A 13,224-nucleotide genomic window follows, 5' to 3' on the forward strand; every position below is an offset into this window, starting at 1 on the left:
TAAGTCAACAAGACCTTGCCCACTATTGATGCACTGCTATTTGCCCATCAGCAAGTTTGCTTACCTCAGCTCCTACTCATCCAGCCAGCGTAGGTCTCTTTGTGAAGTCGACTGCAGTGTGTGGTTTTAATCTAGTGGTTTTAATCAGCTGGTTACTTACTTGTCGCAACACAATAGTCTGACTGTTGCGGACACCTCAGATCTGAAAGAGTGATTATTGACACACTTGCATGGGTCTCAGTAACATCGCAGTGCTGTTGTATCATGTACGGTTTATGATGTAAATGTCTTCAGTAAATTCTTAGCTCTATAATGCTGAGTTCTGTAATGTTCTCTTTATGCTGTAATATATCATGAACAGAAAATGGCCAGATCCGAATTCCAGTCAACTTCAGTTCTTTCTTGAAATTCATTCATGCATTAGAAATATTCCTTTACACACATTTTTTGAAACTAAAATATAGTATATACAATTCATATTATAAGTGATATTTAATTTCATAGCCTGTACCGCATATATGGAAGATTGTTGATATTTCTCAAGTTGGATGTTGATACAGGTTGTGCAGACTGTTTACAGTGACAGGTACACATAGTCATTTCGACAATACCGGTGTTTCCCAACCTGGTTCTCGGGGTCCCCCAGACAGTCCACGTTTTTGCTCTTCTCCCTGCTCAAGAGGGAGCAAAAATGTGGACTGTCAGGTAGGTAACTGGGAGGGAGCAAAAACGTGGACCGTCTGAGGACCAGGTTGGGAAACACAGGCCTATACAAAAAAGAGTGCAAAGTACAGCACACATGAGAAAACAGTTTTCAGCCAAGCAGCACATTTATTTCAAGATGTTGTATTTGTGAAATTCCTAAATATGCTCTTTCATACATCAGGAATAGATGGTGGACCTGGTTTAAAGCGGTTTTGATTGAGGGCCTAGGGTATGGGGGTGTCAATTGTCAGCAGGGGTTGGGGGCATGTGCCGAATCGGATGGGGACAAATTGGATGGATGGAAGGTGGGATTTTCACTTGACCCCGGCAGTGATGGAGCTCAGTGTCTGGATGTGGGTGTTCAGAAGAACCAGAGAAGAAAGGTGGCAGATTATGTGGCCGATGAGGGTGTTCATGTGAGGAATTGCGGGAAGGATGGCTATTGTGCTTCCAACCAGGACGAGAACGGCGAGGATGTTCATGTGAGTCCTCATGGGAGGAATGGCCATTGTGTCTCCCACCAGGACGGCGATAATGAGGGTGTTCATGTGAGGAATTGTGGGAAGGATGGCTATTGTGCTTCCATCCAGGACGAGAACGGCGAGGATGTTCATGTGAGTCCTCCTGCGAGGAATGGCCATTGTGTCTCCCACCAGGACGGCGATAATGAGGGTGTTCATGTGAGGAATTGTGGGAGTGATGGCCATTGTGCTTCCCTCCAGGATGATGATGATGATGGTGAGGACGGTGGTGACGATGATGATGATGATGGCGACCATCAGTCAAGTTCTGTGCAGAATGCACAACAAATACGATTTGAAAACAAATTTTTATAGTAGCAATAATCCTATTGTGACTCTGTACATGGTCCATAACACAACCTATAGATTTTTCAACTGGGCAGTTCGTACCTGTGCATCATAGATTTCACAGTCCACACTGACTTCATCGTTTCCCAGCACTGTAGACTTACAGAAGCCGTACTGCTGGAGAAGAACCGTTTTGAAAAGAGGGGGGTGAATAAGCCATTAGACACTTTATTCAGACGAAGCCTCTATGATTGAACGGGTCTTGGGTTTCTTACAAACCCCTCCCTCTGCTTAATTCATTCGTGCCTTAGTTGATAACTAAAGTATATTTTTACTGATGCATTTCCACTGAAATAAAACACTATACTACATTCCGATATTTTATGTCGTGAAAATGTACTTTAGCATTTTTTAATGATGTAGGTGAATGACCAGTGAGCTCCCAGCCTGCGTGGTTCCTGTTCACGCCCTGACCATACGAGCAGCTAGCAGCTCTGATGAAGATGGGCCTGGTGGGGCAGCAGAGGCTCGGTGCCGCTGGTTTCTTTGGACCACAGGCTGGCGGTTCCAGGATTAGCAGGATGTCCTTCCTCTGTGGACCTTGCTCAGTCTCCCCATGTTTGTTTGTGTCTCGTCCAGTTGCTCCCGTTTCCCCCAACAGTCCAGAAATGTGTGTTTATGTGCACTGGTGTCCTTAAATTGCCTGTAGTTTGTGACTGTGAGTCTGTGCTCTTTGTTTGCAATTACATACTGCAGGCTCTCTGTGACCCTCTACTGGGTAAGTGGTCAAGGATGGATGGATGGATGGATGGATACAGGAAGGTATACTTACAGCTTTGCCCCTGCCAAGCACGCATATGACGTGGGACCGGCAGTCGGTCTGCACAATGGCAAATTCAGCCAAGTAGGATTGCCCAGTTAACATGTGCTGCAAGGGGGACACAACAATGCATTTCTGACACAATAACAGGTCACGGCCTTTTCTTACTTAAGCTATACAAATAGAAAAATAATATGATTGATTAAATTTAAGACATGTAGAAGTCAGGGTCCATTGAAAGAACCCTGGTTATTTATCATGCATAAACCATCAGCTAATGTGCTATCGTCACAACTCATCCTATGAATATTTTCCTTTAAAAGCATAATACAAGTCACACCGGCAGTTGATGGAAACAGGAGATTTCAACCAGTCATAACCGAAATGTAATAGTAAATATTTACCTACTGCGGTTGCATTTGCTGTGTTCTTGTTACAATTCTATCGGACAGGATTGCGATTTTTTTAAAACACCCACCTGTGTGGAAAGTCTGCCGACCTCCAGCAGTTTGAAGTTGCTGGTTTCATTGGACTCCTCGTGAAATTTCTTCAGAGCGCTCTTGATGCTGTCCAGGCCGGCAGGGTAATGAAGGGGAAGCAGAGACGGACAGTCGGGGCAAATCTTCTGTAATTCCTCTGCTGACGCTGGGGGTCAAAACAGGGAGCAGGGTTCACGCCATTTGAGTTAAAAGACACCACCGTTGCGATATTGCGACTGAAACTGGCCACAGCAGTTGTTGTTAAGCAGAAGGGAGTCATATTTTACCAGGATCGGATGAACAGGAGTATTTTTTCACTGTAGGCTTCCCTTCCACCACAGTTAAGGTCACATTGCAGTTTGATTGGACTTTCTGCCAGACAGGTTAGATATTCATATTTACCCGAGTTGCATAATCGGCTGTTTGTGGAGAACTTAACAGACACTAATATTTACAGATGCAAATAAAAAGCAGTTAAAAACAGAAAAGCTGATAGGACAGTGTTTAGAATGTTGGGTGTTTCCTGAGACTCACTGTTTCGTGCGTCTCCCTGACCACACATTCCTCAACGGGTTTAGGGTTCACGACATGACATGTGGTCTCCTCCAGATCCAGTTCCAAGTGAAATTCACAGGCGAGATCATCCTGCGAAGAAGGAAAGTCACTGGGTCTCCCTGTACGCCTGACACTGGGAATGACACGTGGCCGAGCCCTAACCCTCACCTTCTTTAGCAGTTGGCTGGAGGCTGACTTTCTGAGCTTGTATTTGTAGCCGTGGTGATGCTGGGCACTGATGTGCTGGAATGCCGCCTGGGATGCGGGTACTGCCCCGTTCTCATCGCAGGGGATGGACGGGCGTTCTGCGGGCAGTACGCCAGCGGCGAGGAAGACGTGGGCCAGCAAGAACAATCCAGCGAGTGTCAGCATGGCTCCGACTGCTGCGCGGAACTTCAGATAAACGGCCTTGCGACTCCTGCAGTATTTATATGTTGTTGTCATTCAGACGCTACAGGGAGAAGAGCAAACATGTTTTGCTCTGGTGTGATGCCAATGTAAAGCATTAAGTGAGTAGCTGCTAGCTACTGTTAGCCATTAGAGTGTTTTCACTTGCATTCTCATCTCAGACCTGTGGTTTAATACAAAACCTTCTCTCATTGACCTCATCTAATAATGTTCAACAACAAATCCAAGGCTCTATTATTGAAGTATGTGGTTGCAATTCTCTGCTTATACAGCTGCGGAAAAAATTAAGAGACCACAGCACAATTTTTTGTTTCACTCATTTCTCAATTTATGGCTGTGCGTCTGTGAATAATATATATTTTTTCTGCAAACTGCAGCCTGGTTCTTCCCTGCTTCTCATTAATGAAGGACTTCTTCCTTGCTTTATGGGACTTCAGTCCTGCTTCTAGGAGCCTGATACACACTGTCCTAGCAGTGCACTTCACACCTGCACTTAATATTTCTCTATTCCAGCAGAACCAGGATTAAACCAGGATTTAAAAATGCAGATTTCTTTAAAAATATAGAGTGGTCTCTTAATTTTTTCCATAGCTGTAATGCCAAATGACTACTGTTAGTTTTATAATAAAACACTATTAAAATAAATAAATAAATAAAACCAGAAAAAGAGAATACTTTCTGTTATTTGAATCTTGGCTGTTAGTGAGTATTAAAATTACAAAGCATGAATTTCGCTGGAATATTCTCTGCTCATTATAAAGGTTTTATGATCTATAATTAAAAGATTGTATAGAAATATCCCCCATCTCTCTTTAAAATGCATTAAAATTAGTATTTTTATGTACTTATGTGTCAGAATGTGTAGCGGAGCCAAAAGAGCCAACAGCAAGCAGGACCAAGGAGGAGAGTGAAGGCCAGATACACCGAGATCACGGAGACCTCAGGGCTTATGGTCTGTAACTTACGTAGCAACAATGATGAAAAGATGAAGATGATAGCTACAGACCACTGACAATAAAGAAGGTCCATTTCATTGAAGGAAAAACAACATAGTGCATTTGCTATCAAGCTAATTTTCTAGATTCTTACTCTATTTGTGTTTGTCTTCCTTTGTGTTTGGGGATAAACACATGCAATGGTTGATTAACGAGTGCGTGTGGGGACTGGGAAGGATCACCACAGATAAAGATATTCCTTATATCTCCCGCAGTCTTCATCTGTCAGCCACCTGGATTGGGTGAACTTTTGTGACGAGCTTTGCTTGTACTGTGTGAGACCTTCCAGGTCACAGGGTCCATCTTTTGACAGTTATTTGCTAAGGTTAAACAAGCAGCATTAATTTTTAACCCCGGTCAGGAGTGCCTGAGCGGTCACTGACAGAAACCGTGTTCCTTTCCATGGATTTCCATGCATACATATTTAGTGAACCAGGAAAGCATTTCAACACCTGTGTGGTGTTCTGCACGAACTAGCCTTAGCAAGATAAGCTGTACAGCTGTGCATGTTGGTCATTTTGAGCTTGATTCGAAAAATAAAAGTTTTTAAACAACATACAGCTAGCTTTTAATAGCATGCACAAGGAAATGATTTAAAGGTTTTGCAGTGGGATATCATTTTATTAATTATCATTAATTTTATTAATTTAAACATCCTCAGAGGTTTTGACTGTCTAAAGTACTTTAGATTCATGCAATTTATTTCTTGCATCTTTTGTTTTATAGTTTAGATGCACTGTGATTTTCCTGTTTGGTGTTTAAATACCTGCTACTCTAGTTAACATTGTGTAGTGCGAAAACTTAAAATTTATACTTATTTGAAACACTTTTGTTCCCATGAATTCCAAACATATTTTCTGTATGGAAATTGCCTAGATGTTGGGACAGGGCTGCTGTGTTTGGTTCAGTGACTTTATTGAAAGCAGTATGCGTGTGGTCAAAGGGCAGGATTTCCACATGTGCTTTTTGAAGATGAATACCATTCAGAGAAAGCAGCCAGATATTCTGTGGGTGTCACACATCAAAAGGCAGACATGTGGTGCTGCGGAAGCCTAGCTATTGTAGCTTTGGGTAGGAGCTGCTTAGGGAGGCGTCTGTGCAAAATTATTGTGGATATATTATCAGAAATATTGGAATAGTACTACAGAAGAAGAACAGGACATAACTTGTTCTCTGTTTACTTGTTTTTCAATCAGCGGACAAATTTGTGATAATTTTATTGAATGAGACTAAAAAGTGTGTTATATGTAAGTTGTATGGGACGATTTGCAAGGTCAGCAAACTGGTATTATTGCACTTTTGTACTCAAGATCTTTCACAATGCATCCATTTTAGTTTGACCCCATTAATACTTTGATCAATTGATCAATTGTGCACAAAGACCAAGCCTATACTGTAGGCAGTCAGAAGCGAGAGTCACACGCTAAACGTAGCTTCAAAAATAGTTGATCTTCACAAAGCAGGTGGACAAAGGTCAAGGAGAGTCTTCTTTTAGGGCTGCAAACCAGCAGCGCCTCTGAACCCTTCTGAAACTTGTTCGGTAGACATAGGCAGACCCCCACTTGAGCAGTCTGACGGATGCAAACGAACTATAAATAGTCTTTCAGAGATAGTTGCTTTGATATGTCAAAACCGGAAATGATTCTGACCCTTGTCTCCTATTGAGACAAGGGTCGATTTTGGTGTCGACGGTGAGGACATGTCGGGCCGATTTGGTCCCTACCAGTGTTGAAACCAAACCCAGACTCTTGAGAGTAGTGTGGATGGAGCAGACCTAGCTACTGTGACTGCTTACTGCTTGCACAAAGCCTAGAAGTCAGTCACACATCTTAGAAAGTTGCCTCACCTTGTCGTGTCCCTGCTTTATGTATCCCGAGCTACAACGCGGCTGTGAGTGATAATTCCCAGCCGAAGGCGACGCACAGGGGACGTAATACGGGATAAAAGCTTGATTCGTCCCTGCACTTTGCCATTAATTATTAACTAAGTATGTTTCTGCAGGACTGGGAGGGGGGGTTGCTGTCAAGGGGTCAAGCAGCCCCTGTAGCCCCCTCTGCATATTCACCAAATAAAATATAAAATAAACTTCTGGTTTTCCTCTCAAAATGTCACATTCCCTGACTTTGCTGACCTTCCACAGACTGTTTGGCCCCCTGTGCTTCTTCACTTCTTTCCCCCCCAGTTCTAATGTTTAGCCCAGTAAAAAAAAAAACCTTCCCTCTCAGTTCTGTGCCTCTTCTTCCTGTCTAACATTCCAAATGGAGTTACGCTTTATAATTGCATTCTTCAGGCATTTCTTCTGCGTCAGGTTAAGTAGTGCAGTTTTTTAATGAACATTTGCTGTATTCATTAAAAATTAGGGCAACTAGAGGCTTCCAGCCATTAAATAGGGGTTGGCCAGCAAAAGCTGTTCGATAACAACAGTCATAAGCGGCATAGTGGACTCAGTTGTAGTTAGGATGGAGGATTTGATTCATCCTGAAGTATCATCTGCCTTCTTTGTTTTAGAAAAATGTTTGGTGTTTTAAACAGACTAATACTGCTTTGGAGACAGTCTCTAGGTAAGAAAGGGATCTAATTTGACACTAAATTTAAGAGGTTTTTATTTTAATGTAAAAATATAACAGGTGTATAGATATGACATGCAACAGAGAATAACTGGGATTTCCTGTAGAAAGTTCTTAAGAGTGTAACTGAGTATGGTTGAACTGGTTGAACTGGTTGAACTGGTTGGCTTTTTCAGTGAATCCCTGTCTGCCTGTTTATACCAACAGCAATGGCCTTAATTAAATGGTAGGGGCAGGTACTCGCCATCATACTACTCTTATAATACTACTACTACTATTACTACTACACTGCTGCTTTGGTACAATGTTAATAACGATAAAGACCAGTTTGCATCACTTTTATTAAGTTGGCATGTCGTAGATTTGGCAACAAAATTACAATGAAATATCAATTCATGTAATGTCAGTTCATCGCCAAAATGCACAACAGATCAGCACTTGCGTTCGTTCACACAGTGGTGTAGCGCGGTGCCCCGGGGCAGGAGCGGAACGGGGATGGCGTGCTGGGGAAGAGGCTCAGGAATTCTGGGATGTGCTCCGGCCTGACATTGGGTGACACCTGCCTCTTTTGGCGAGAATATTTGTACCTGAAATCCTGGGGTGGCCTGACAACAGTGTCGCTGGCCTCCTCAGAAGACTCAGAAGAGTCTGATTCTGAGGACTGGTAGTGCGATGCTCTTGGGCCGGTGGGTGCTTTGGCTTTCGGGGGCTCGGGGGCCGCATTCGGTTGGATTGGGACAGCAGGCTTGCCTTTGGGGCCGACAGGGACGACATCTTTCTGTGCAGAATCTGTGGGTCTGGGGCCCCGGTCCTTTGGCACTTGGGGTTTGGCGTCTGCAGCTGTGGGTTTCTGATGCTGAGCAGAAATCTCATCTGGCACCTTCTTTAGCCCGGCGCCTCCCCCCATAGTCCCAGGCTTCGGCATCTCAACCCCCTATGGACGAAAAAGAGGCTCAGTGTCCACCCAACATTATCCACCCAACATTATCCATCCAACATTATCCACTCAACATTATCCATCCAACATTATCCACCCAACATTATCCATCCAACATTATCCATCCAACATTATCCACTCAACATTATCCATCCAACATTATCCACCCAACATTATCCATCCAACATTATCCATCCAACATTATCCATACAACATTATCCACCCAACATTATCCATCCAACATTATCCACCCAACATTATCCATCCAACATTATCCATCCAACATTATCCACCCAACATTTTTCATCCAACATTATCCACCCAACATTTTTCATCCAACATTATCCACCCAACATTATCCACTCAACATTATCCACCCAACATTTTTCATCCAACATTATCCACCCAACATTTTTCATCCAACATTATCCACCCAACATTTTTCATCCAACATTTTTCATCCAACATTATCCATCACCTCCTGGGTTTCCTTAGCGAATTTTGAAGCCTATAATGCATAAGTGAGAATGGAGATTTCAGGCACAGGTGAAACTGGCTGGTAGAACAAAGAGGCACCATTTGCTGAATGAGTGTTTTTGAACACACTTTCAGTCTAGGTGACATGCTGCCTGACAGTGACTCTGAAAACCAAATTTGTGTGGCCACACACAAGACATAAAAAACACATATGTAGATATCAATGTTATTGTAACTTTTAAACTATTATACCCTCTAACATATCCAGCTAACCTTAGATTAGCTAGACCTGAGATTATCATCATTAATGTCAAGATGTGACAACTCCTTGATTATATTTATAGTTATTGACAGAAGATGAGAATGATGAGGAATGGGGGGGCAGATTAAGAGATGCGATCTGATCTAGAAATCTCGCTCATTGGCCAGTTTAACAACATGTTATTCGTAGTCAGTGTAGGAATGTTATTGGTTGACTGAATAATTAGTTTATATGTTTGTCGGGTAGGCTCATCCCTAGCTTAATTGATTGGCACAACGCCACTGCTGTCTGATGGTTCTGTACCAGTGTGGCAGGTCATTCACGGTACCTGAGAGTGGAATAGTTCACAGGACACTTGGATGTCTCTGTCCCTGCTGTCATAAACTGCCCCAACACAGAAACCTACCACCTGAAAAGAAATAAACGCAATGAGAAGTCAATGGAGGGTCACACAGTAAGGGATGAACTGGGAATTGTATCCAGTGGCGTAGGAGAGAGTTTGATATTGGGGGGGGGGGGGAGACACAACTTAATAATTTAATTACAAAAGTCTATTTCTTGGGGGCTATGAATGAATCCACATTAAATATTGGAGGGAATATATCCCCCCCTCCCCCCTGGTCCCCCCCATCTCTGTGTATATCATGTTCAGAGGCGTAGGCCTGAAGCCCCAAATGAATCCAAATGAGTCCCCAATGATTTGTTCAGCTCAGATGTTTTAACAGCCACTCTCTCAGTCTGAGAACTGCGGATAAGACTCAGCTATGAGCATCCAAGCAACGCCCCTGATCATGCTCCAAATCAACTGAAAATCCTTAAGGGTTAATAGACTCTCGCGTACAGTTTTGTAGCCCTGATACCTACCTCTCCGTTTAAGTCTGTTGGCTGGCAGCGTCCAGTGTTTTCTTGCTCGAGGGTGCAGTCCGTCTCCTGGATGGTGTATTCCACAAAGCTGCCCAGTGCCGCCGTGCTCTGTACCATGTGGGGTTTATGGTCATCCAGCTTCTCACGACAACAGAGCTACAGTGGAATGCTGGACAAGACTGTGGTCTGCACTGCGTACCTGGGAGGCTCGGGTGATGCTGTGCAGCCTGAACTGCGAGCCGCTGGCTTTCTCGCCGTTATACTTGCGGAGGGTTAACCGCGCCGTCTGCAGGGCCTCCCTGCTGTCCACGGGCAGGAGCAAGGGGCAGTCGGGGCAAGTCTTCAGCAACGTCTCTGGTTGGTCTGCAAAAGCCCACAGCATGAGGTCTCTTTGAGCATTCATTCTCAGGGCATAATGCCACGTAGCTGCAAGTGAGCAAGCTGAAAGCTGACATGGAAGTTCTCTGATTTATAACGTGCCCAGATACACCGTGAAGGAAAGCTGAGTGTGTTGCGCGCTGAATGCAAATGCGGCGACTACCTGGGATGAGAATGCAGTCGTAGCTGTGCAGGTAAGAGAAGCCCTGCAGCGCATGCAGGATAGTGGTGTTGCAGTTTCCGCTGATTTGCTGAAATAAATCAAATGTTTTCAATCCACATAACATTGAAGCCCTATTTTAAATGTAGCAACTTTAAGCACTTTCTATGAACGATAGCTTTATGCAACTTTAAATAACTATATATCTATATACATTTTGGCGTTGCCTGAGACAAAAATAACCTGATTGCCATGGTTGCACATTTTTCTCCACACAAGACTGCAGTTTTTGCACAAATTGAACCCCCCCCCCCTCATCTGTTGTCTGTAGTAGCAGGTCTTTTAGGCAGCTATTCTGTAGTGATTGTTTTTTTTTCCTGGGGGAATAATTACAGACCCACTTTACGGAATAAATTTCAACTAAATCCTTCAAAAAGGAGAAAGCATAAATTACAGAATTTTGAAGGAATTATTCCAGGAGCCTTACTTTTACACACTTTTACAGAATATTTATATTTCAGTTTTCAGGTTATTAGCATTGGCATTTATTTTTTTCTTTTATGGCTCGTGTTAAAATCAAAAGTGCTTAGAAATGAAATGATATTTTCTTGGGTGGTTTAATATCAAGGAAATAATACAGAGTAGAGCTCCTTTGTAGCCCTGACTGCATAAGATACCATCAAGGATCAGTGATTAGACCTGGTGGCTGTGGAGGCCATGGAAGGCGTTAGGAATCGTCCTGGTCTTTATGAAACTACTCTTGAATCTGTGTCTTGGCGGTATGTGGTGTATAATCCCGGAATACGGCAACATCACGAGGAAACACTTCTTGGACCACAGGGTGCACCTGTTCTGCAAAATGGCCTCACAGTCCTCAGTCATTGTATGAACACGCAAGGCTATTTAGACCTAATGGAAGCCATGATATCACTGCCCATACCGGCAGACGTGGTGTTTTGAAGGCATCCTTCAGCTTTCTGCAAATGTAAACCTGTCTGGATGCAGAAAAAAGGGTGAATGATGATTCATCAGACTATGTGGCTTTTTTTCCATTAGTGTCAGTTCTGTGCTCCTTAATGTCCCAGGGTTTGTGTCTTTGGCCTTGGATACAAGCAGCCTGGGAATGGAATATATCACAGCTTCATGAATCTCATGACACACTTTCTGTCGACACTCGATTTGAGAGATGCTCATTCAGTATCGTGGTATTTTGTGAGCCTGTACTTTTTTGATGTTTAGAATTTGTCTGTCTGGGTTTGTCTGGGTGAGTGTCAACCTGCCACCAATGTTAAATATTCTGTATTTTAATTTCAGTATGGACATTACAGGACCTGGATTCCTTACTGTTTCCATAAAGGGTCTGATGTCACATCGCTTCCAAGGCTTTGGGCTCCCCACGTGGCATTTTGTCTCCAGCACCTCCAGATCCAGATAGTAGACCTTCCCAGCCGGGCCCTGAAGACAACGCAGATGCACCGCTTCACGTACCGGACACGCCTGCGCACATCCCGGGAGCTGCCTCGCGACACTGTGCTCCCTGCGTAATACCGTGAGATCTGACGCATGAACAATGTGCCGTCATTAAATTCTATACTGCCAGTGAAAACAAAACCGCCCAATTTCTCGTAGAATTAAAGAGAGAAGACGTGATTGAGGCCCTGGGTCTGAGAGAAAATAACAGCAAGAAAATCAATTATTGTTACGTTTCCTTTGAATAGCAATCATCTGGATTAGTAGAGACATCATTTTAAACATTAATGTAGCCGATTTCATTTAGTGCCCAGCACAGAAAACCATCTATGCAAATGTACTAAAGCTATTAATTTAACCCAAGCAATAACAACCATTATTATTATTATTAATTATTATTATTATTATTATTAAAAGAATAAATTGTTTATTTACCAATTTAATTACTCCAAAACAGATTTCATATGCTCTTGAACTTTTTTATACGGTGGAACGTATGTTTCCTGTTTAGGTGCGGGCTATGTTCGTACCCCTATTTCGCAAGCTGTAACGAAAATAAAAACGACCAACCTGTGCATGAAGATGGACGTTCAAAATTCTGTTGAGGCTAAATTTGTAGCCCACGGTTCTGTCCTCATTGACATAAGTAAGCGCCAGTCGGGATAACTTCTCCACTGTCTTGTCATTGCAAGGCACAGGTACTATGTCGCTAGTTTGCGCCCACGAGACAATCAACGCAGGAAATAAACACAAGATGCATTTTCTCATTTTGATAATCATACGTGACTTTTATAATTCGATTAGCGAAACGCGGAGTTTTCTCTATGATTATGTCCTGCATCTATTTGTACTTGGCAGGAAAAAGGACTTTGCGATTGGGGTTAGACAAATATGATGTTGAAATGCTGCCAGAATTCTGAGAAACACAGAAAGTGCTCCTCTTCTGCGGCGTCGTAAAACTCGTGGGTTTTGTTATTTGAGCAGTGCAGGCCTATATGCCGTACCAGACCATATGAATACTAAATGTTTACTCTTTGTATTGAATCAACCGAAATATTTTTTTTGAAAATAAATATAATGACCATGCAATAGGTCGTACTACACATGGCTCTGATTTCTGTACTTCATGCATACATTGAAACACAGTACTGGTTTTTAAATCTCTTTTCTTCAGTTTTACGGTCTCGGATTATTTGTTCCGTTTGTTTTTATTTAAATTAACATATTTCTGCTAGCGCACATTATATATTAATATGTTCATTCTGTTTCGCAGTTCGTTTCTTTTACGCTTTTTTACTGATCAAACGTTTGGAGTAATAATATCTTGCAGTGCGGTGA

At 42.9% G+C, this 13,224-nt stretch overlaps 2 protein-coding genes across 3 annotated transcripts; both read right to left on the bottom strand.

Moving 5' to 3' along the window:
- Nucleotides 1-760: 760 nt before the first annotated feature.
- ahsg1 (alpha-2-HS-glycoprotein 1) lies at nucleotides 761-3,750 on the bottom strand. The gene is made up of 7 exons (XM_023844102.2): nucleotides 3,537-3,750; nucleotides 3,348-3,458; nucleotides 3,101-3,185; nucleotides 2,813-2,979; nucleotides 2,347-2,442; nucleotides 1,617-1,691; nucleotides 761-1,494 (listed from the first exon to the last, which is right to left on the bottom strand). The coding sequence occupies exons 1-7, from the start codon at nucleotides 3,738-3,740 to the stop codon at nucleotides 946-948; spliced, it is 1,287 nt and encodes a 428-aa protein (XP_023699870.1). The 5' UTR covers nucleotides 3,741-3,750; the 3' UTR covers nucleotides 761-945.
- Nucleotides 3,751-7,662: 3,912 nt separating this feature from the next.
- Nucleotides 7,663-13,122, bottom strand: LOC111860352 (alpha-2-HS-glycoprotein-like). Of its 2 annotated transcripts, none has more exons than XM_023843971.2 (7): nucleotides 12,457-13,122; nucleotides 11,761-11,871; nucleotides 10,420-10,507; nucleotides 10,078-10,241; nucleotides 9,879-9,986; nucleotides 9,343-9,423; nucleotides 7,663-8,272 (listed from the first exon to the last, which is right to left on the bottom strand). In XM_023843971.2, the coding sequence occupies exons 1-7, from the start codon at nucleotides 12,664-12,666 to the stop codon at nucleotides 7,787-7,789; spliced, it is 1,248 nt and encodes a 415-aa protein (XP_023699739.1). In that variant the 5' UTR covers nucleotides 12,667-13,122; the 3' UTR covers nucleotides 7,663-7,786. The 2 variants fall into 2 exon arrangements, with proteins under 2 accessions (XP_023699739.1, XP_023699740.1); XM_023843972.2 differs by having other exon boundaries at nucleotides 11,761-11,953.
- Nucleotides 13,123-13,224: the final 102 nt, after the last annotated feature.

This window comes from Paramormyrops kingsleyae, chromosome 15 (genome assembly GCF_048594095.1).
Source record: "Paramormyrops kingsleyae isolate MSU_618 chromosome 15, PKINGS_0.4, whole genome shotgun sequence".
Lineage (NCBI taxonomy): Eukaryota > Metazoa > Chordata > Actinopteri > Osteoglossiformes > Mormyridae > Paramormyrops > Paramormyrops kingsleyae.

Coding starts and splice junctions, on each gene's coding strand:
- ahsg1 (XM_023844102.2), bottom strand. CDS start 3,740: ATGCTGACACTCGCTGGATTGTTCTTGCTGGCCCACGTCTTCCTCGCC. Junction 3,459..3,536: donor CCAGCCAACTGCTAAAGAAG/GTGAGGGTTAGG, acceptor CCTTCTTCGCAG/GATGATCTCGCCTGTGAATT. Junction 2,980..3,100: donor CTCCTGTTCATCCGATCCTG/GTAAAATATGAC, acceptor TTTGACCCCCAG/CGTCAGCAGAGGAATTACAG.
- LOC111860352 (XM_023843971.2), bottom strand. CDS start 12,666: ATGATTATCAAAATGAGAAAATGCATCTTGTGTTTATTTCCTGCGTTG. Junction 10,242..10,419: donor CGACTGCATTCTCATCCCAG/GTAGTCGCCGCA, acceptor GGGCTTTTGCAG/ACCAACCAGAGACGTTGCTG. Junction 8,273..9,342: donor GTGAACTATTCCACTCTCAG/GTACCGTGAATG, acceptor TTTCGTCCATAG/GGGGTTGAGATGCCGAAGCC.